Source organism: Herpailurus yagouaroundi, unplaced genomic scaffold (genome assembly GCF_014898765.1).
Source record: "Herpailurus yagouaroundi ecotype Mexico unplaced genomic scaffold, PumYag 28, whole genome shotgun sequence".
In the NCBI taxonomy this organism is placed as follows: domain Eukaryota; kingdom Metazoa; phylum Chordata; class Mammalia; order Carnivora; family Felidae; genus Herpailurus; species Herpailurus yagouaroundi.
The window spans coordinates 38,704,732-38,725,454 of record NW_024412376.1 but is presented as its reverse complement, the minus strand read 5'-3'; the positions used below and the strand labels follow the sequence as shown (position 1 = coordinate 38,725,454).

The 20,723-nt window shown below is 34.8% G+C and overlaps 1 protein-coding gene across 7 annotated transcripts in view; it reads right to left on the bottom strand.

Moving 5' to 3' along the window:
* LRBA (LPS responsive beige-like anchor protein) overlaps positions 1 to 20,723 on the bottom strand; it is a 772,087-nt gene that overhangs the window by 639,213 nt on the left and 112,151 nt on the right. For all 7 annotated transcript variants that reach the window (XM_040472514.1, XM_040472528.1, XM_040472537.1 and 4 more), the window contains exons 9-13: positions 20,426 to 20,572; positions 7,663 to 7,860; positions 7,339 to 7,472; positions 4,883 to 4,991; positions 4,423 to 4,575 (exon numbers count right to left, since the gene is read on the bottom strand). In XM_040472514.1, the coding sequence (XP_040328448.1) occupies positions 4,423 to 4,575; positions 4,883 to 4,991; positions 7,339 to 7,472; positions 7,663 to 7,860; positions 20,426 to 20,572 (741 nt within the window). The remainder of the gene's footprint in view (positions 1 to 4,422; positions 4,576 to 4,882; positions 4,992 to 7,338; positions 7,473 to 7,662; positions 7,861 to 20,425; positions 20,573 to 20,723) is intronic.

Genomic DNA, 20,723 nt, shown 5'->3' with positions numbered 1-20,723 from the left:
ATACTTTGTCACATGGTTCAAATTCTTGACGATGCTATTTAAACCATTTAGAAAATATTTACATCCAACTATGCATAATGATGTATTATGGAAATATAATGTCATACACACTGTCCCTCAGTAGATGAAATCCAGTTGAGAAAATGAAAAATAGACATACATTTAAGTGAAAAACAAACCTATTGAAATATAAAGATGACTTAAGAAAATTATTTTAAAAAGCATCTGGAATTAACACATTTATAAAGGGGCATCTGAATGATTCAGTAGGTAGAGCACACTTCGTCTCAGAGTTATAAGTTCAAGCTCTGCACTGGGTATAGAGATCACTTAAAAATAAAACCTTAAAAAAAATAAGAAAGAAAGAAACAGAAGTGTGTAATTAATTACAAAATAAGTAGCAAAGACTTATTAGAAACTATCAATTTGGAGGCCAGAGAAATTATTATAAGATAAGCAAAAAAGCCTAACTAATAAAACAGGTATTAAGGTAGGCTTTGAAAGTTAGTACTAAGATAGGTAGACAGAACCAAAGACGATATTTCAAACAGGGAAAATGGTAGATCATACAAAAGGCTTCCCAAGATCTAGAACAATGCTCTTCAAACCTGATTGTGCATTAGCCTACCTGAATAATATTTTTTTTAAATGCTGATGCCTGGGCCCTATCCCAGACCAATTAAAAAACACAACGTAGGATGGAATTCTGATTTTGATTTTTAAAAAAAAACAAAACAAAAAAATAAAACCTCTCCCAACAGGTTCTATCATCAGCCAGGACTGAGAACCACGGCTCAGGCATAATGTTTTTAGCATAATGTTTTACCCACTGAGGATAACTGAGTTTTTAAGCTAGAAAGCTTAGAAAAGAGTATTGACATGAAGACTTGATGCTAGAAAAGAGACTACTATATTCTGAAAACAACTGGAAGCTATTACACATTTGGGGGCTAAGAAATGATCTGATGAGAGTTATAAACATAAAAATTCTGGCAAAAAAAGTCATAAAAATAGGAAAAACTGAAGAAAGTCAGTTTATTGAGAATAATACTGTAGTAAAAGAAAAGGCTTTAATAACACATTGACATGAATAAGAATGGGGACCTCAAGATTATTCATATGCTAACAATGAATAAACACTCCTCATTTACTTATTATGTAATTTAGTAACCATATAAATTATATGTGTTAATATCAGTCTTTCCCATTACATTCTATGAGGGCAAGAATTAGAGCTGTCTTGTTCACTGAATTAGAGCTGTCTTGTTCACCACAGTATCCATAGTGATAAAAGTTACCCAACAAATGAAAGTAACCTTCCATTAAGCACCCTTTTCAAAAGCAAAGGTTGATTCATACATATATGCCTTCAACTTTGGTAACCACAGGTGAAATTACCATGAAGCTAATGAAGTTTAAACTTTATGCTCACTCATCTATACAGGTTCTCAGCAAAACCCTAAACCTCATTTGTATGCATTATGTCATATTCTTTTTCTTAAAAATTTCCACCCTCCCTCTAATTGTATAACATTCAGACCAAACAAACATTGGAAAACAAAACAAACCTTGCTAGAACTATCTTTATAATAAAATTAAGGTAGATTTAACCCCTTATGGATATACAAAGCAAACAACTAAAACAGAAGGAAAGTTTAATATTAACATAACCACTGTAATTTCTAAAAAGGAAATTAAAGAAAATTATTAACCAAGAAAAGGTAAGAAACAGAGTGCAGTAATACCAGGAACCTAAGAAAATGATATAATGAATTTTTTTTAATATTCCTCTATTACTAAGTATCTAATAAGAGGCTTTTTGACCACATCAAAAGAGATCCAAAGCCTTACAAATATGCTGCTTAGTGGACAAAAAAAGTGTCCGGTAAAAGGTTTAAAAAGTAACCTGAAACAATCTTGAAAAGAAATAAGATTGAAGGTCACAGAAGAGAAAGAGGTCAAATTTGAACCCAGAGATTAAAAGGTACAGCCTCCAGCTGCCTCCTTTGATTATTTCCAAATGGCAATCACAGTCAGCAGCTGTTTTTCTCTTTAACATTTGAAAAGACCAACTGAAAATAAGATACTATGACTCTAGAAAAGCAAAAAAGTCTGATTTTTTTTCCAACAACTAAAATAAGTACCTGTTATTCCAAACTAAACAATGATAAACATTCCAAGTGGATCAAAAGGGAGAAGGGGAGAGAGGAAATTAACAGGTTTAAAATAATACAATGTCTAACAAAAACTTCAGATAGAGCATATACAATTATGCAATTTAATAAAAATTTGTTTCAAGTTCTGCTTAACACTACCACTATCAATATTCTTATGACAATTTAATACAACATTAGGATTTAGCAAAGGTTTATTTATATACTTTATTACAAATTCATTTATATTCATTTAGAAGTAATTGGTTTGTTGTTATAGTGCTAAATAAATTATTGTACACAAATATAATTGTATATAATAATTTAAATTCATGTGAATAAAAATGATTAAATGAGACCAGTATACATTAGAAGCCTTCAAAAATGGTGACATTTCAGCTATTTCTGAAGAATTAAACTCACAAATATGTATACATACATATATACACATTGATATGTATGCATATTTGCAATAGAACAGAGCTACAATTGACAGGAAATATTATATTTACATTGGAACTTTCCAGCTTTGATTTATATTTAGCAAATGAAAGTCAAATATAATTTGTATTTAACAAAAAATAAAGATTATAGCTGTTTTTTAAAAATACTGGCACTGCTTGGTAAGAATATGCAATGGGAAAAAGTCTCTTCAACAAATGGTGCTTGGAAAACTGGACAGCAGCATGCAAAAGAATGAAACTGGACCACTTTTTTACACCATTCACAAAAATAAGCTCAGAATGTATTAAAGACTTAATGTGAGACCTGAAATCTTAAAAATCCTAGAAGAGAGCACAGGCAGTAATTTCTCGGAGACTGGCCACAGCAACATTTTTCTACCTATGTCTTCTGAGGCAAGGGAAATAAAAGCAAAACTACACTATAGGGACAACATCAAAATAAAGTTTCTGCATAGCAAAGGAAATGATCAACAAAACTAAAGGCAACCTACTGAATGAAAGAAGATGTTTGCAAATGACCTATCCAATAAAGGGTTAGTATCCAAAATGTATAAAGAACTTACACAACTCAACACACCAAAAAACAAACAACCCAATTAAAATTGGGCAAAAGACACGAACAGACATTTCTTCAAAGAAGACATCCAGATGGCAAACAGACACATGAACAGACGCTCATCACTCATCATCAGGGAATTGCAAATCAAAACTACATGAGTTGTTACCTCACAACTGTCAAAATGGCTAAAATCAACAACAAGAACCAACTGTCAGCAAGGATGTGGAGAAAAAGAAATACTCTTGCACACTTAGTGGGAATGCAAAATGGTGCAGCCGCTGTGGAAAACACTATGGAGGTCCCTCAAAAAATTAAAAATGGAACTTCCCTATGATCCAGTAATCAACCTACTGAGAATTTTTCCAAAAAATACAAAAACACTAATTCAAAGGGATATACGCACCCCATGGGGCACCTGGCTGGCTCAGTCTGGGCAGCATGTTACTTTTCATCTCAGGATCATGAGTTCTAGTCCCACATTGGGTGTAGAGACTAAGTAAATAAATATTTTTTTTAAAAGTAAAGGAATATATGCACCCCTATGTTTAGAAGCATTGCTTCCAACAGTCGAAATGTGTAAGCAGCCCAAGCGTCTACCGATGAATGAGTAAAGAAGATGTGGTACATACATATATAATCAAATATTATTCAGCCATAAAAAGGAATGAAATCTTGCCATTTGCAAGGACATGAATGGAGCTACAGAGTATAATGCTAAGTAAAATAAGTCAGTCAGAGAAAGACAAATACCATATGATTTCACTCATACGTGAAATTTAAACAAAATAAGTGAGTAAAAGGGGGGAAAAAAAAACATAAAGACAAACCAAGAAACAGACTCTAAACTATAGAGAACACACTGATGGTTACCAAAAGGGAGCTGGGTAAGGGGATGTGTGAAATAGGTGGTAGGGGTTAAGGACTGCATTTGTTATGATAGCACTGGGTGATGTATGGAATTATTCAATCACTATACAATATACCTGAAACTAATATAACATCGTATTTTAAATGTGTTGGAATTTAAACTTCAAAAAAAAATACTGACACTGCTTTACAAAAGAAAGAAAAGATAACACTTATTTGCAAATATGTCTAAAAAAGAAAAAAAAAGCTTAGTCAAAAACTGCAATCTACTAAAATCATATATGACAACATATAGAAGAATAAAAGAAAACCTCATTATTGTAACTGTTCCCAACTACAAAAAGTTAGTGAAGATAGTAAAACAAAACCAATATATTACCTTGGCTGGAGTATGAATCCATATAGCTGGGTTAAGAAGAATGTGATCACACAATTGTTTGAGTAGGGGCATCCCATTCTGCAGATTACTCAGATATTTTGAAAATGCAAGACAAAGTTCAAGTACTGCTCTGTTGACATGGGATTTGGAAGACTGAGAAGAAAAAAATAGATCAAAGGTCACTACCAATACAAGGCAAAGTAAGTACATTAAAGGTTCTCAATACCAGAAAAAAGTTGGCCCACAAACTGCTACAAGTTAAAGATGCCATGAGACTCGATGCCACATTTCTCTAAAAAAGCAATGGAAGCAAGGTAAAACAACAAAAGGTTATTTTAATTTTGGTAATTTTATGTAACCAAGGAGACACAGTTGCAGAAAGAATTGCTCAACCACTTAGGAGACCAAATCCATGCCCTCAAAATTAAGAGCAAAATATATAATGCTTCTCATACTTTACCTTTTCAAGACTATATCCTATTACCAAGAAGCCCTTGCAGGCAAGCATCTGCTCCTGCATAGCAATTGAGTTCTTCAACAACTCCATGATAAAAGCCAGCAAAGTTGAACTGGAACAAAAACAACAGGCAACAGTCTGAAAAACTTACTCTTTTAAAAAAACAAGGTGGGGAGGGGGATTAAATAGATGCAGGCTTTCATCTATCTTAATAAAAAGTTCTCTATTTCAAGGAAAATGAAGTTATAAAATTGTCTCCAACATTATTTGGGGACTGGAATTTGAATGCAGGATTAGCACTTAATTATTTATTTCACGTACTTTATCATCAACCTACTAATAAGTCAATTACTTACAAACAACATGAGAAACATATATAAACTGAACAAAAATTAGCAATGTCTAAAAACAAGTAATAAAATGGCTAACATAAGTATATTAAGGCCTTAAAGAATAGATATAACTTAGATTAGCAAGTATATTCAATTTTAGAGAGTTAGAGGCCAGAGGCAAAAGACACATGGAGCAAATACACTAGGAAAGAAATACTTAGAATGTGTTAGGGCTCCAGACTAGCCTGGTTAATGAAGAAGATAAAAAAGTAAATTTGGGGGCGCCTGGGTGGCTCAGTCGGTTAAGCGTCCGACTTCAGCTCAGGTCACGATCTCGCGGTCCGTGAGTTCGAGCCCCGCATCGGGCTCTGGGCTGATGGCTCAGAGCCTGGAGCCTGCTTCGGATTCTGTGTCTCCCTCTCTCTCTGCCCCTCCCCCGTTCATGCTCTGTCTCTCTCTGTCTCAAAAATAAACAAACATTAAAAAAAATTAAAAAAAAAAAAAAGTAAATTTGGAATTTACAAACCAAAGTCCTCAAACACTAATTCAACAATTTTGTACATTATCCCAAAAGGAAAATCGTAATTCTGTAGTCAGTTGAGAAGACTTTTAAAACTGAATAGGGGCTAGGGCCATGCTCCTATCCTCACTTTTAGAAATACACAAAATGGAATGGAATGAAGATCACCTGTTACCTCCTTTTCTCAAAGCCTCTGAGATACCCCCACAAACAAACTAGAAGCCAACCTCCTCCCTCGACACAAGTGCTTTTAAACCTGTCAGCAATTTTGGGGTGCCTTCGCTCAGTCCGTTAAGCGTCCGACTTTGGCTCATGTCATGATCTCATGGTTTGTGAGTTTGAGCCCCGCATTGGGCTTTGTGCTGACAGCTTGGAGCCTGAAGCCTGCTTCACAGATTCTGTGTCTTCCTTTCTCTCTAACCCTCCCTCACTTGTGTTCTGTCTCTCTCTCTCTCGAAAATAAATAATAAACATTAAAAAAAATTTTGTTAAGTCTTCATTTTCAATAAAGATAAAAATTTAAAAAAAAAGAAAGGGAGAACCAAGAAAAAATAACTGAGCTCTGTTACAGAAGTTTCAGACCAGGACACATAAAAAAATTAATGAAGTAGCAATATGTCAAGGATAACTTTAATTATTTTAATGTAGACAATAAATACTTGATTTGATATCTCATTCATTTAAAAAAAAAAAGTCACTTTGTTGCCTAAACATCTCAAGAGAATTATTACATCATGAAATACATAGATTAATTGATATCAAATTACACAAAATCAGGGAATTCTAAAAATGAATAATGAAACACTCATTTACTCAAATAATACATTAAACATAATTACTAGTCTCACTAGAATATACAGCCATGAAAAATTCATTTAGACACCCCTCCAATGTTTTATATTATGTCCTCTTATATCTTTGCCTTTTTTAGACTCTATACTGTAAGAGACAAATGTGTCCAACATACAATCTAGTATTTTCAAAAAGACCAAATGTAAATAATAAATAACATCATTAAAAATTTCAGTTTTAATTTAGTTATATGCAATTAAAATGAAAAGCTAAATCCCCATAATGAATCACTGCCATGTAATAATCTAAAATAACTTTTTAAATTAGAATGATAGACAAAAATGTATTCATTTTTGCTAAATCATTATTTCTAAATTTATTCTAAGAGAAGTTTATTATATTTTTTACAGCTTCCATATTTCCTACTGATAAAGAATTTAGATTACTACTATCTTTTTTTTTTTTTTTTTTTGAAAGAAAGAGAGACTGCAAGTGGCACAAAGGGGCAGAGGGAAAGAATCTTAAGCAGGCTCCATGATCAGCACAGAGCCCGACATGGGGCTGGACACCACGACCCTGATATCATGACCTAAGCCAAAACCAAGAGGTTGATGCTCAATCATGAGCCACCCAGATGCCCCTAATACTACTATTACTGACAGGAATTTGTAGTAACCTTTAAAGTTCACAAATTTCTTTACGTACATTCTTTTAACCCTAGCAACAAATTTAAAAGGCAGAAAAAATATTGTGCAGCTCAACAGTAATAAAAGTCATCCTCACATCCACTTCAAGAACAAAATAATGGCACTCACCATATAGTCAAGTCAACCTCATCAGATAAATATTGCCTATAATCCAACTGTGCAAAAAGTGGAAACAGCACTTGTACTCCTCCAATTGAATGCATAGCACTTTGAATGGAATGTGTTAAAACTGCTTTCACATCCTTGTAAAACAGAAAACACAGTAAAGATTCCAATGATTTCCTTTCCCAAACAATAAAAAAAGCATAACAAGAACAATACCTTATATCACATTTATTAATAGAAGCTACCTAATATACCTCACCAAAATTTACCATGAAAAATATTCTTAAAAGATTATATATAAAAAATAAAAAATGTCATAGCTAGTACCTGGAGCATGAGTGCATGTGGTGAATGAACAAAAATTGAAGGGTTGTCCTTAGGGGATGATTCAAGGCAGAGCTGGGCATCTGTAGCACGTGGATTGTACGTGAATGCAATGGCACTAGAAAGTTTGCCATCATACAAAAGAAGTTTGTGATGCTCAGCAAGAAACAGATCACTTTCCGCTTTGAATTTAAATGTACCCTAAAAATAAAGAGTAAAACAGTTAAAACAATGTACCACAAAAAAGAAAATCTAGATACAAATCACCAGATACAAAAATTTAAGGAATATATCTTTAATCATTTTCCTAACAATATCAAGTAAGAAGAGCCCTGTTTCATTACTTCTTTAGTGGACTGTATTCATTTTAAAGATACAATGAAAATCAAGTCGGTATTAAAACCTTACATTTGGGGCGCCCGGGTGGCTCAGTCGGTTAAGCGTCCGACTTCGGCTCAGGTCATGATCTCACAGTCCGTGAGTTCGAGCCCCGTGTCGGGCTCTGTGCTGACAGCTCAGAGCCAGGAGCCTGTTCAGATTCTGTGTCTCCCTCTTTCTCTCTCCTCCCCCGCTCATGCTCTCTTTCTTCTCAAAAATAAACATCAAAAAAAAAATTTTTTTAAACTTACATTTCAAAAGTATAAAACGTAGTGTCCTATGGCACATATTTTATCATTTTTTTCACTGTACTTCGTCTTTTTGGTTTTTTTTTTTTTTTTTAAGAGAGAGAGGAAGAGCGTGGGTGGGAGAGAGGGACAAAGGGAGAGAGAGAGGGGGAATCCCAAACAGTTTCTGTGCTCCATGCAGAGCCTGACACTGGGCTCAATCCCACAACCCTAAGATCATGACCTGTGCCCAAAACAAGAGTCAGACACTCAACCAACTGAGCCACCCAAGTGCCCCCTTTTTGGATTTCTTTCATTGTGGTTATTAACACAGTACATAAAAGGTACCATCTTAAACATTTTTAAGTGTACAGTACAGTAAGTAGTATTAACTATATGCATATTGTTACATAACAAATCTCTAGAACTTTTACATCATGTAAAACTGAAGTTCAGTATATATTTAACATCTCATTTCTACCACTCCCCATTCCCTGGCAACCACCATATTCTACTTTCTGATTCTGTAAGTGTGACTTTTTTGTAACTCATATAAGTGTAATCTTTTTATTTGCATACTTTTTATTTTATTTCACTTAGTATCATGTCTCAAGCTTGACTACGTGGTAGCATGCATCAGAATTTCCTTCTTTTTAAAACTAAATAGTATTCCACTGTACATATATACTACATTGTATCTATTCATGTGTCCATGGACAATTAGGTTGCTTCAACCTCTGGACTATTGTGAATGATGCTACAATAAACTTGAATATGAAAATATCTCTTTCAGATCCTGCTTTTAATTCTTCTGCGTATGTACACAAAAGTAAGAAAGCTCAATCATACGGTAATTCTAATCTTGATTCCTAAAGAACCACCATACTGCTTTCCATAGAGCCTACAGCATTCTACATCTCCACTAAACATCCCCATATATGCATTCCACATATGCACTAAACAGTGCATATGGGTACATATTTCTCCATACCCTAGCCAATACTTATTATTTTCAGTTTTGTTTTTTATACTAGCCATCCTAATGTGGTATGAGGTGGTATCTACTGTAGTTCTGATCTGCTTTTCTCTGCTGATTTGTAATGTTGACCATCTTTTCATGTTTGTTTGCAATTTGAGTATCTTCTTTGGAGAAATGTTTATGCAAGTCTTTTGCCCACTTTTTTAGTGGGTTATTGGGAGATTTTTGTTGTTCAGTTGTAGGACTTCATTATAGATTCTGGATATTAACCCTTTATCAACTATATGGTTTTGTAACATGTTTTCTCATTTCACAGTTCGCCTTTTCACTCAATTCCTTGATACATAAAAGCTTTGACATGCCAAAGATTTTGAGATGGAAGACCCATTTGTCTATTTTTATCTTTGTTGCCTATTTTGGTGTCATATCCAAAACATCACTGTCAAACTCAATGTCATGATGATTTTCCTCTGCTTTCAGGTAGGAACCTTATGTGTCTTAGGTTTAGGTCTTTAATTCATTTTGAGTTAATTCTGATACATGTTGTAAAGTAAGGATCAAAATTCACTATTTACCATGTAGATATCTACTTTTCACAAATCCAGGTTTTAAAAAGACTAGCCAGGGGCACCTGAATGGCTCAGTCGGTAAAGCGTCGGCTCTGGCTCAGGTCATGATCTCATGGTTCCTGAGTTCAAGCCCCACGTCGGACTCTATGCTGACAGCTCAGAGCCTGGAGCCTGCCTCAGATTCTGTGTCACCCTCTGTCTGCCCCTCCCCCACTTGCACTCTGTCTCTCACTCTGTCTCTAAAATAAATAAACATTAAAGAAAAAAAATTTTTAAGACTATCCTTTCTCCATTGTGTGTGGTGTTTGCATCTCTGTAGAAGATCATTTGAGTATATGTGCAAAGATTTATTTCTGGACTCTCAATTCTGTTCTATTAGTCCATAGGTCTACCTTTATGCAAGCACCATAATGTTTTGATTACTATCCCTTTGTAATATGTCTTGAAATCGAGAAGTGTGAGACCTCTAATCATGTTCTTCTTTTTCAAGGTTGTGGCTATCTGGAGACCCTTGAAATTTCATATAAATTTTAGGGATTTTTTTTCCATTTCTGCAAAAAAATACTATTTGGATTTTGATAGGAACTGTACTGAATTTGTACATCACGTTCAGCAGTATGCATTCTTTAACAAATTGCAAGTCTTTCAATCCATGAACCGAGGGTATCATTCCATTTTGTGCCTTCTTTGATTTCTTTCAACAATGTTATAGACTTTTCAGTGTACAAGTCTTAAGCCATCCTTAGGTAAGTTGTTCCTAAGTATTCCTTTTTTATGCTTTTGTAAATGAGATTGTTGTTTTATTTTCCTTCTCAGGTTGTTCACTGTTGGTATCGAGAGACACAGCTGATTTTTGTTCTTGGCTTGTATCCTGCAAGCTTGTTGAATTTATCAGTTGTAACAGGTTTTCATTTAGAATTTTCTACATATAAGATCAAGTCATCTGTGAAAAGATCATTTTATTTCATCCCTTCCAACTGGGATGCCTTTTATTTCCTCCTCTTGACTAACTGCTCTAAGACTGCTCGAGGACTGTGGCCTACAGAAATGGTGAGAATGGGAATCCTTGCCTTGTTCCTGTTCTTAGAGGAAAAGCTTTCAGTCTTTCACTAATGCATATGTCAGCTGTGGGCTTTTCATATGTAGCCTTATTATTTTGAAGTAGTTTCCTTCACTAGTAATTTGTTGAGTGTTTTTATAATTAAAGAATAAATTTTGTCCAACAGTTTTTTTGCATCAATTGAGATGACTGTGTGGTGACAGACTATGATCCTTTTGGTGTGCTCTTGAATTTGCCTTGTTAGTATTTTGTTGAGGATTTTTGCATCAAAATTAATCAGGGATACTGGTCTATAGTTATCTTGTAGTGCCTTTGGCTGTGGTATCAAAGTAATGCTGACCTCCTAAATTGAGTTTGGAGGGTGTCTGGTGGCTTAGCTGAGCATCTGACTCTTAGTTTCAGCTCAGATCATGACCTCACAGTTTTGTAGGGTCGAGCCCCGCGTCAAGGTCTGCACTGACAGTGCGAAGCCTGCTTGAGATTCTCTGTCTCCCTCTCTCTCTGCCTCTCCCCTGCTCATTCTGTCTTTCAAAATAAATAAACTTCAAAAAGTTATGAGTTTGGAAGTATTCCCTCCTCTTCATTTTTTGAAAGAGTTGAGGAAGATTGTTGTTAATTCTTCTTTAATGTTTGAATACTCCAGTGAAATCCTATGCAGTACACAGCTTTTCCTTATTCAGAGGTTTTGGATTATGGATTCAATGTCCTTAGTACCTACAGTCTCTTCAGATTTTCTCTTGATAGGCAGTGTGTTTCCAAGAATATCCATTTCTTCTATATTATTCAATTTGCTGATATAAAATTGTTCATAGTAGTCTCCTAATTCTTTTTAGATTCATGGCATTAGTAATAATTCTTCTTTCATTTTATTTTTTTCTTCTTTCAATTCTTTTAGTTATTAGGTCTTCTCTTTTATCTTAATCTAGCTAAGAACTTGTCAGGTTTGTAGATCTTTAAAAAAAACTCTTAGTTTTGTTAATTTTTTTTCTATTATTGTTCTAGTCTCTATATCATTTATTTCTACTTTGAATATTTATCATGTCCTTTCCTCTGATAACTTTGGGATTACTTTGCTCTTCTTTTTCTAGTTCCTTGAAGGGAAAAATTAGTTATTGATCTGAGATCTTCCTTTTTTCTTTTAAAGGACTATAAACATTCCTCTTGGTATTGCTTTCCCTAAATCCCATAAAGTTTGATATGCTGTCTTCACTTGGCTCCAGAAATTTCCTGGGGATTTCTTTGACACACTAGTTGTATCAGAGTGTGTTGTTTGATTTCCACAAATTTGTGTATTTTCCAGATTCCTTCTACTATTGACTTAATGTTATTGGGGTAAAAAAAAGTATTTGGTATTATGATTTCAGTATTATTAAATTTGTTAATATTGTGGCCTAATATGTTGTCTATCCTGAAGAATGTCCCATAGGAGCTTGAGAAGGATGTGTATTCTATTGGTGTTTGGTGGGGTGTTCTGTATGTGTTTGTTAGGGTCCAACTGGTCTACATTGTTGTTCATGGTCTCTGTTTCTTTAGTAATCTCTCTGGTTGGTCTATCCGTTAATAAAAGGGTTTTGAAATGTCCTACCATTATTGTGTTAATACATACTTCTCCCTTCAATTCTGTCAAGGTCTGTTTCATATATTTTGCAGCCATAAAGTTAGGTGTATATATTTTTAATTATTATATCTTCCTCGTGAATTGACACTTTTATCATTATATAATTTCCTTCTTTGAGTCTTGTAACAGATTTTGAATTAAAGTCTAATTTGGAGGAGAGTCTGGGTGGCCCAGGCAGTTCAGTGTCTGACTCTTGATTTCAGCTCAGGTCATGATCCCAGAGTCAAGGGATTGAGGCCCGTGTCAGGCTCCACAATGAGTGTGGAACCTACTGAAGATTTTCTCTCCCTGTGGCCCTCTCCCCTGCTTGCGCGCACTCTCTCTCTCTCTCTCTCTCTCTCTCTCTCTCTCTCTCTCTCAAATGAATAAATGAAGTCTATTTTTTCTGATATACACATGGCCAACCCTGCTCTCTTTTGCTCACCATTTGCATGGACTATCTTCTTCCATCCCTTCATATTCCATATTAGACCTATGGTGTCTCTCTTATAGACCAAAGACAGTTGGGTTTTGTTTTTTTAAATCCATTAGCCAATGGGTGATGGGTATTAAGGAGGGCACTTATGATGTGCACTGGCTGTTATTTTTAAGTGACAAATCACTAAATTCTACTCCTGAAACCAATATTACACTCTATGATAACTAACTAGAATTTAAATAAAAATTTAGGAGAAAAAAATCCATTTAGCCTATTTCTTTTAAGTGAGAAGTTTAATGCATTTACATTTAAAGTAGTTAGCGACTCACTATTGCCATTTTTGTTCACTATAATTTGCTAATTGACTTCTTTTATATGCCAATGATTGTTGGTATTTATATCCCTTTCTCCTTTTGTGTTAACTTCTATAGGTATTTTCTTTGCCATATCCATAGGAATTACATAAAACATCTTAAAGTTATAAAACTATTTTTTTTTTACTTTTTTTAGACATTTATTTATTATTGAGAGACAGAGAGAGACAGAGCATGAGCATGGGAGGAGCAGAGAGAGGAGGAGACAGAATCCCAAGCAGGCTCCAGGCTCTGAGATGTCAGCACAGAGCCCGACGCAGGGCTCAAACTCACAAACCCGTGAGACCATGACCTAAGCCGAAGTTGGACGCTTAACCAATTGAGCCCCCCAGGCATCCCTATAATATTCTACTTTAAGCCAATAACGGCTTAAGTTCAATCACATACAAAACCTTTACACATTTACATCTCCATCACCCGATTTTATGTTAGTGATATCAAAATTACATCTTTTCATATTATGTATAGATTTAGATTTTTATGCTTTTTCTCTTAAAGTCTGTATCAGAATTGAAAGTAATTTATGCAGGGGCACATGGGTGGCTTAGTCAGTTAAGCATCCAACTCCTGGTTTCAGCTCCGGTCATGATCTCACATTAAGTTCAAGTCCCACATTGGGCTCCACACTGACAGTGCAAAGCCTGCTTGGGATCTCTCTCCCACTCCTTCTTTCTCTGTCTCTCCTGATCTCTCTGTCTCAAAATAAATAAATAAACTTAAAAAAAGTGATTTATGCACTAACATTACAAGATTACAAGATTCTATATTTGCGTATATATTTACCTTTACCAGAAAGCTCATATTTTATCTTTTAAATCATTCTTGTTTTTTTTTTTTAGGTTTATTTTTTTAGAGAGACAGCATGAGCAGGGGAAGAGGCAGAGAGAGACGGGAACAGAGGATCCACAGCAGGCTCTGTGCTGAGAGCAGAGAGCCCGATATGGGGCTCAAACCCACAAATCATGAGATGACTTGAGCTGAAGTAGACTGAGGCACCCAGGCGCCCCTTAAACCATACTTCTAAGTAATCACAGACAAGGATTTTTTTCTTTAGTTTAACTATAACCACTTAAAGCTAAATGGAACATCTTTTCCAACAAAGACTTGCTGGATTCAACTTGTGAATTCTGCTTCAATACTGCTATAAAAATAAAATGTAAGGGGCTCCTGGGTGGCGCAGTCGGTTGAGCGTCCGACTTCAGCCAGGTCACGATCTCGCGGTCCGTGACTTCCAGCCCCGCGTCGGGCTCTGGGCTGATGGCTCAGAGCCTGGAGCCTGTTTCCGATTCTGTGTCTCCCTCTCTCTCTGCCCCTCCCCCATTCATGCTCTGTCTCTCTCTGTCCCAAAAATAAATAAACATTCAAAAAAAAAAAATTTTATTTAAAAAAAAAAATAAAATGTAAAACACGCTAAGACTGCCTTTATCTTTCTTTTACACAAAACATTTTAAAAGCTTTAATATATTATTTTTCTAAAATTTCTGCCCCCTTGATAAGCAGTTAATAAATCTGTAAGCATTGATCTAATATTCTTTTTTAATTTAATGAAAGCTGATTACAAAGGGAATTTTAGCATAAGTGAAATAAATGTTTTTAAATAATAAATACTTTTGAGGGGAAATGTCATTTGGGCAACCTACAAAAGCTAACCTATTTACCAACTTACAATATATAGACATATAATATGTGAGATTATATAATTCATTTTCCAAAGGCAGAAACTAAGAAAGTCTAAAGAAATAAGTGACTTCTTTGAGTCCACAAAGTTAATCTGTGGCAGAGTAAAGATCAGAAACTAGTTCAATTAAACAAATAATTTAGCCTGTATTACTATTCAAAGTACAGTATGTCAACATTAGCGGGTAAAAATTTTGAAAACAAATAGCTAAACATTTTTCTATTCCTTGTTTGAGGAATAAATCACTACCACTAACCAATCTAAACAAAACTAAATCTAAAACTAAAACTAAGGCTTTCACATATTTCAGGAAATGCTGCTAAATTTATAGAAAAAATATTCATGTGTAAATACTATTTGATATGATTAATTAAAATAAAAAAATACCCTTTCAAAGTACTTAAAGCAACATGGTACTTCATCAAACACTAAGACAATATGAAAGAAGTATTTAACCCTTCATTTTTTTTGAAATATTTATTATTTTAATCTTTAAAGCACTGAATCAATTGCAATTGCCTAGAAGCAATCCTGAGATTGCTGGTTTTCCATATCCCTGCTACCTTAAGTTATAAGGGGTTCTCTAAAACATGGACTATACAACACAGCAGATTTCAACAGTAAAAAATAAAGCAAGAAGTAATTCTAGGATCATCAATTTCTCACATAACATGATTTTCAGTACAGTTTTATCACTATCTGACCATACATATGAGGAAAAGATGACTCAAATGTTAGAGGTGACTACCGATAAGATTTTTGACCTAGCACTAATACCAGCAGTTATTTCTACACATTTACCATTAAGATGCCTTTCTGGACCTCAGTATACTTCATGGATAAGAATATAAACTATGACCAAGTGTGATTATCCTGGGAACAAAAGGTTGATTTAACAATATCTGAACAATTTAATAGACTATATTAATAAAAACAAAAGACAACAATCGTGATCATCCCAAAAGAAGCACAAAGAACAAATGACAAAATCCAGCAACGTTTCATGATGAAAACACTCAACAGACTAGGAATAAAAGTGAACTTCCTCAAAGAAACAAAGAACATCTACAAACAGCTAACAGCAAACACCATACTGATGGCAAAAAAAATGGAATGCTTTTTCTCCTAAGATCAGTAAAAATATAGGGATGTCTGCTTTCAACACTTTTCTTGTTTTTTCTTTTTTAATTTAATTGCAGTAAAACCACTTAACAGGAGATCTATCCTCTTAACAGATATTAAGTGTACAATACAGTATTTTTATAGGCACAATGTTGTACAGCAGATCACTCGAACTTGTTCACCTTGTATAACTGGAATTTTATACCCACTGATTGTCAATTCTCCTTTTCTCTCTCCCCCAGCCCATGGCAACCACCCTTCAATTCTTTGTTTCTATGAGTTTGATATTTTAGCTATCTCCTATGAGTGGAATCATGCATTATTTGCCTTTCTATGACTGATATATGTGTCTCCCTCTCTCTCTGCCACTCCCCTGATCGCACTCTGTCTCTGTCTCTCTCTCTCTCTAAAATAAATAGAACTAAAAAAAATTTTTTTACAGATACTAAAAATAGCCAAAACAATCTTGCAAAAGAACAAAGTTGGAGGACTCAGGCTTCCTGACTTAAAAAATGAATTACAGAGGTGCCTGAGTGGCTCAGTCGGTTAAGTGTCTGACTCTTGATTTCAGCTCAGGTCATGATTTATGAGTTTGAGCCTTGCATCAGGCTCTATGCTGACAGTGCAATGCCTGCTTGGGATTCTCTCTTTCTCTCTCCCTCTCTCACTGCCCCTTTCTCTCTCTCTCTCAAAATAAATAAATCAACTTAAAAAAATGTATTAAAAACTGCAGTATTCAAGACTGTGTTCTACTGGCCTAGGGATACAGTTCGATGAAACAGAATTTAAAGTCCAGATATAAACACTTAGATTTAAGACACATAGTATCTATACTCATACTGACTGTAAACTATGTAAACACTCCAATTAAAAGGAAAGATTATCAGAGTTGATAAAAAAAGCAAAACTCATTTTATAAAATTCAATATGTCTCTGATAATAATTCTCAGGAAACCAGAAATGGAAATTTCCCAACTCGATAAAAGGCATCTATAAAATATGTATGATTGCTTTCCCCCTAAAATCAGAAACAACGCAAAAATGTCTATTCTCACCAGTTCTATTTAATTATTTATACTGGTGGTCTTAGTACAAAACAAAAAAGGGAAGAGGCATAAAGACTGGAAATGAAGAAATAAAATTTACAGTCTATAATAACATATGTATAGGAAATCCTAGAATACTCTAGTAAAACTAATAGCAAATTTAGCAAGGTCAATAAACAAAATTCAACTATACACTAGAAACAAATAATCAGAAACTGAGACTTGAAATACAACTTATTACTTGAAAAACATTAAACACTTAAGAATACATTTAACAAAATGTATATATCACCTATACAAAGAAAACCAAAAAACAGTGCTGGAAGAAATTAAAGAAAACCTAAATAAATAGAGAGATACATCATATTCACAGGCTGGAAAAATCAGTATCAGTAGGATGGCCAATTCTTCACTAATTGATCTAATATTCAATGTAATACCAAATAAAATCCCAGTAGACATTTCTCTAGAAATTGATAAGCGAGTTCTAAAAAATATATCTGGAAATGCAAAGGGTTTAGAAAGCCAAAACAATTTGAAAAAGAAAAATAAAGTGAGGTTTCAGACTTCCTGTTTTCAATGCTCACTGTGAAACTAACATTAATCAAGAGAATACCGTATTGGCATAAGAAAGACCTATAAGTCATTGAAATATAAAGATGCCAAGGTAAGGCAATGGAGGAAGAATGCAATTTATAAAACAACAGTACTGGGACACCAGGGTGTCCATATTGGCGGGGGGGTGGGGAGGCAAGAACCTTGACCCTTGACACAAAAAATAACTTAAAATGGATCACATGCCTAAACAAAAATGCTGAAACTGTAAGAAAAAAACACATGAGAAAATCTTTCCAACCAATCTGTTCTTCAAAAGACACATTACGAAAACAAAAAGGTGGAGCACCTGGCTGGCTCAGTCAGTGGAGAGTACAACTCTTGATGTCAGTTCAGGGCATGATCCCAGGGTTCTGGGATCAAGCCCCACACTGGGCTCCACACTGAGCATGGAGCCTGCTTAGGATTCTCTCTCTCTCCCTCTGCCCCTCTCCCCCACTCATACTCATTCTCTCTCCCAAAAAAAAAAAAAAAAGGAAGGAAGGAAGGAAAGAAGAACGAAAGAATGAAAGAAAGAAAGAAAAGTTTTAAAATAAAGAAAGAAAATAAGACAAGACACAAACTGGGGGAGAAATATTTGTAACTCATACATCTGATAAAATTCTTGTATCCAGAACATATAAAGAAATCTCAAAACTTAATAAGAAAACAAACAACCAAACAAAAAATACACAAAAGATGTGAACACACTTCACAAAGGAACATACAAAAATGATCGATAAGCAAAAAAAAAAGATGCTTGGGATCTCTACTCATTATAATAAGCAAATTAAAACCAAACTGAAATACAGCTACATACTCACTGAGATGCCTAATATTAAAAAGACCAGCAATACAAGATGTTAAGGATGTGGAGCAAGTAGAAAGCTCATATACTGCTTATAGAAATGTAAAATTATACAACTACCTTGGAAGAGGGTTTGGCAACTTCAGTTACCATATCAGTTAGTAATTCCACTCTTAAATATTTATGAAATAAAATTATGTGGCAGCACAGATTTATACACCAATATTCAGAGCAGCTTGTTCCTAACAGCCCAAAACTGGAAATAACCCTAATGACCATCAATAGAAGAATGCATTAAAAAAGTGTAGATATGGGGGCATCTGGCTGGCTCAGTCAATAAAGCATGCGACTCTTGATCTTGGGGTTATAAGTTGGAGCCCCATGATGGGTGTAGTGATTAGTTAAAAAAAAGGAATAAAATCCTTTTTAAAAAAATTGTGATATATTAATACAATGGAATGCTACTTAGCGATAAAAAGAAAGAAACGACTACAACATAACAACATGGGATGACTCTCACAAGAAACCAAACTCTAAGGAGCACATGCTGCATGATTCCACTTACATAAAACCTTAAGAAAAACAAATCTACTCTAGTGACAGAAAGCAGATTAACAGTTTCTCTCAAGAAGAATGCAGTGGAGTTAGAGAAGTGGAAGGAACTGACTGGGAAGGGGCACAACTGAACATTTGCAGGAACAGAATTATTCCATTTATTTAATGTTGTGGGAGTTACACTTTTGTCAAAACTAATTAAAATAAAAATATACTGAATGTAATAGTATGTAAATCAACTCAGGAAAATTGGTTTTGTTTTCAGAAAAACAGAGCAGACTAACATGCTCCTTGAAACCAAACTAGAGTAACAATGGCTTAACCCAGAGATTCCCATTTTTTTTTTTAATGTTGATTTATTTGGAGCAGGGGAGGGACAGAGAGACAGGAGAGAGAGAAAGAATGTCAAGCAGGCTCCTTGCTGCCAGCACAGAGCCCAACACAGGGCTCGAACTCAGGAACTATGAGATCAATGTCCTAAGCTGAAATCAGAGAAGTTGCTTAACCAACTGAGCCACCCAGGCACCCCACAAATTTTCTTAGTTCATGACAGTCTTAGCATTGCAGTAACTGTTTATGGTGCTTTAGATCAAAATAAATACTGCTAAATAGTTTGGTTCAAACAACTTTATATTTTAATAATTTAACAGCCATTTGAAAAAATTAAGGAACAAGTCAAAAGAAAAAATGTCTCTGGGGCGCCTGGGTGGCGCAGTCGGTTAAACGTCCGACTTCAGCCAGGTCACGATCTCTCGGTCCGTGAGTTCGAGCCCCGTGTCAGGCTCTGGGCTGATGGCTCAGAGCCTGGAGCCTGTTTCCGATTCTGTGTCTCCCTCTCTCTGTGCCCCTCCCCCATTCATGCTCTGTCTCTCTCTGTCCCAAAAATAAATAAACGTTGAAAAAAAAAATTTAAAAAAAGAAAAAATGTCTCTTTCATTATGTTAGCAAAATTAGTTATTAATTTTTATGCATATTGAACAATGCATGAACTCTCTCAAATTTGGAATCAGATTTCACACCATCATCCTCATTTCCTTTTTCCACATTAATTTCCACATGGTACTTGTTTTTAATCACAGTAATTGTTGAAAATTTAGTTATGCAAAAACTGACATCATCAAATGCAGCATGAATGCAAGTTGAAACTTGAGCTAGTAGTATGCACAGAGGCCCACATGACAAGTATACTGTGTTTCCCTCAAAAATTTAAAGTATCCTTCAGATTCCTGTGACTTCCCTGTAGTGTCCCTGATTACTCTTTCAATTTTGTCCCATGCATCACCTACCTTTAAATCAAGTTCAACTAACACTGGTTAAGCAATGAACAGCAAGTAAAGTACCTTATATCCCAGTCCCAACTGATAAATAGCAAAAATCTGAGCAGCATTAAGAGCTTCACTAAAAAGGTAAACTGCAGTCATCTGACCACAGAATACTCTATTTGCATCTGCTGTTTCTGACGAGCCCAGGAAACATTTGTCAAAGGTCTGTGAAAGAAAACAGATTGTATTAAAGAAAAAAACAACAATATCTCCTCCAGAAATAATAACCTATATTGATTAAATGTTTCAGGATAAATTTTGATATAAATGTTTCGTCTGTTCTAATCTGGCTAAATTAAAATAATTCATTTAGCAT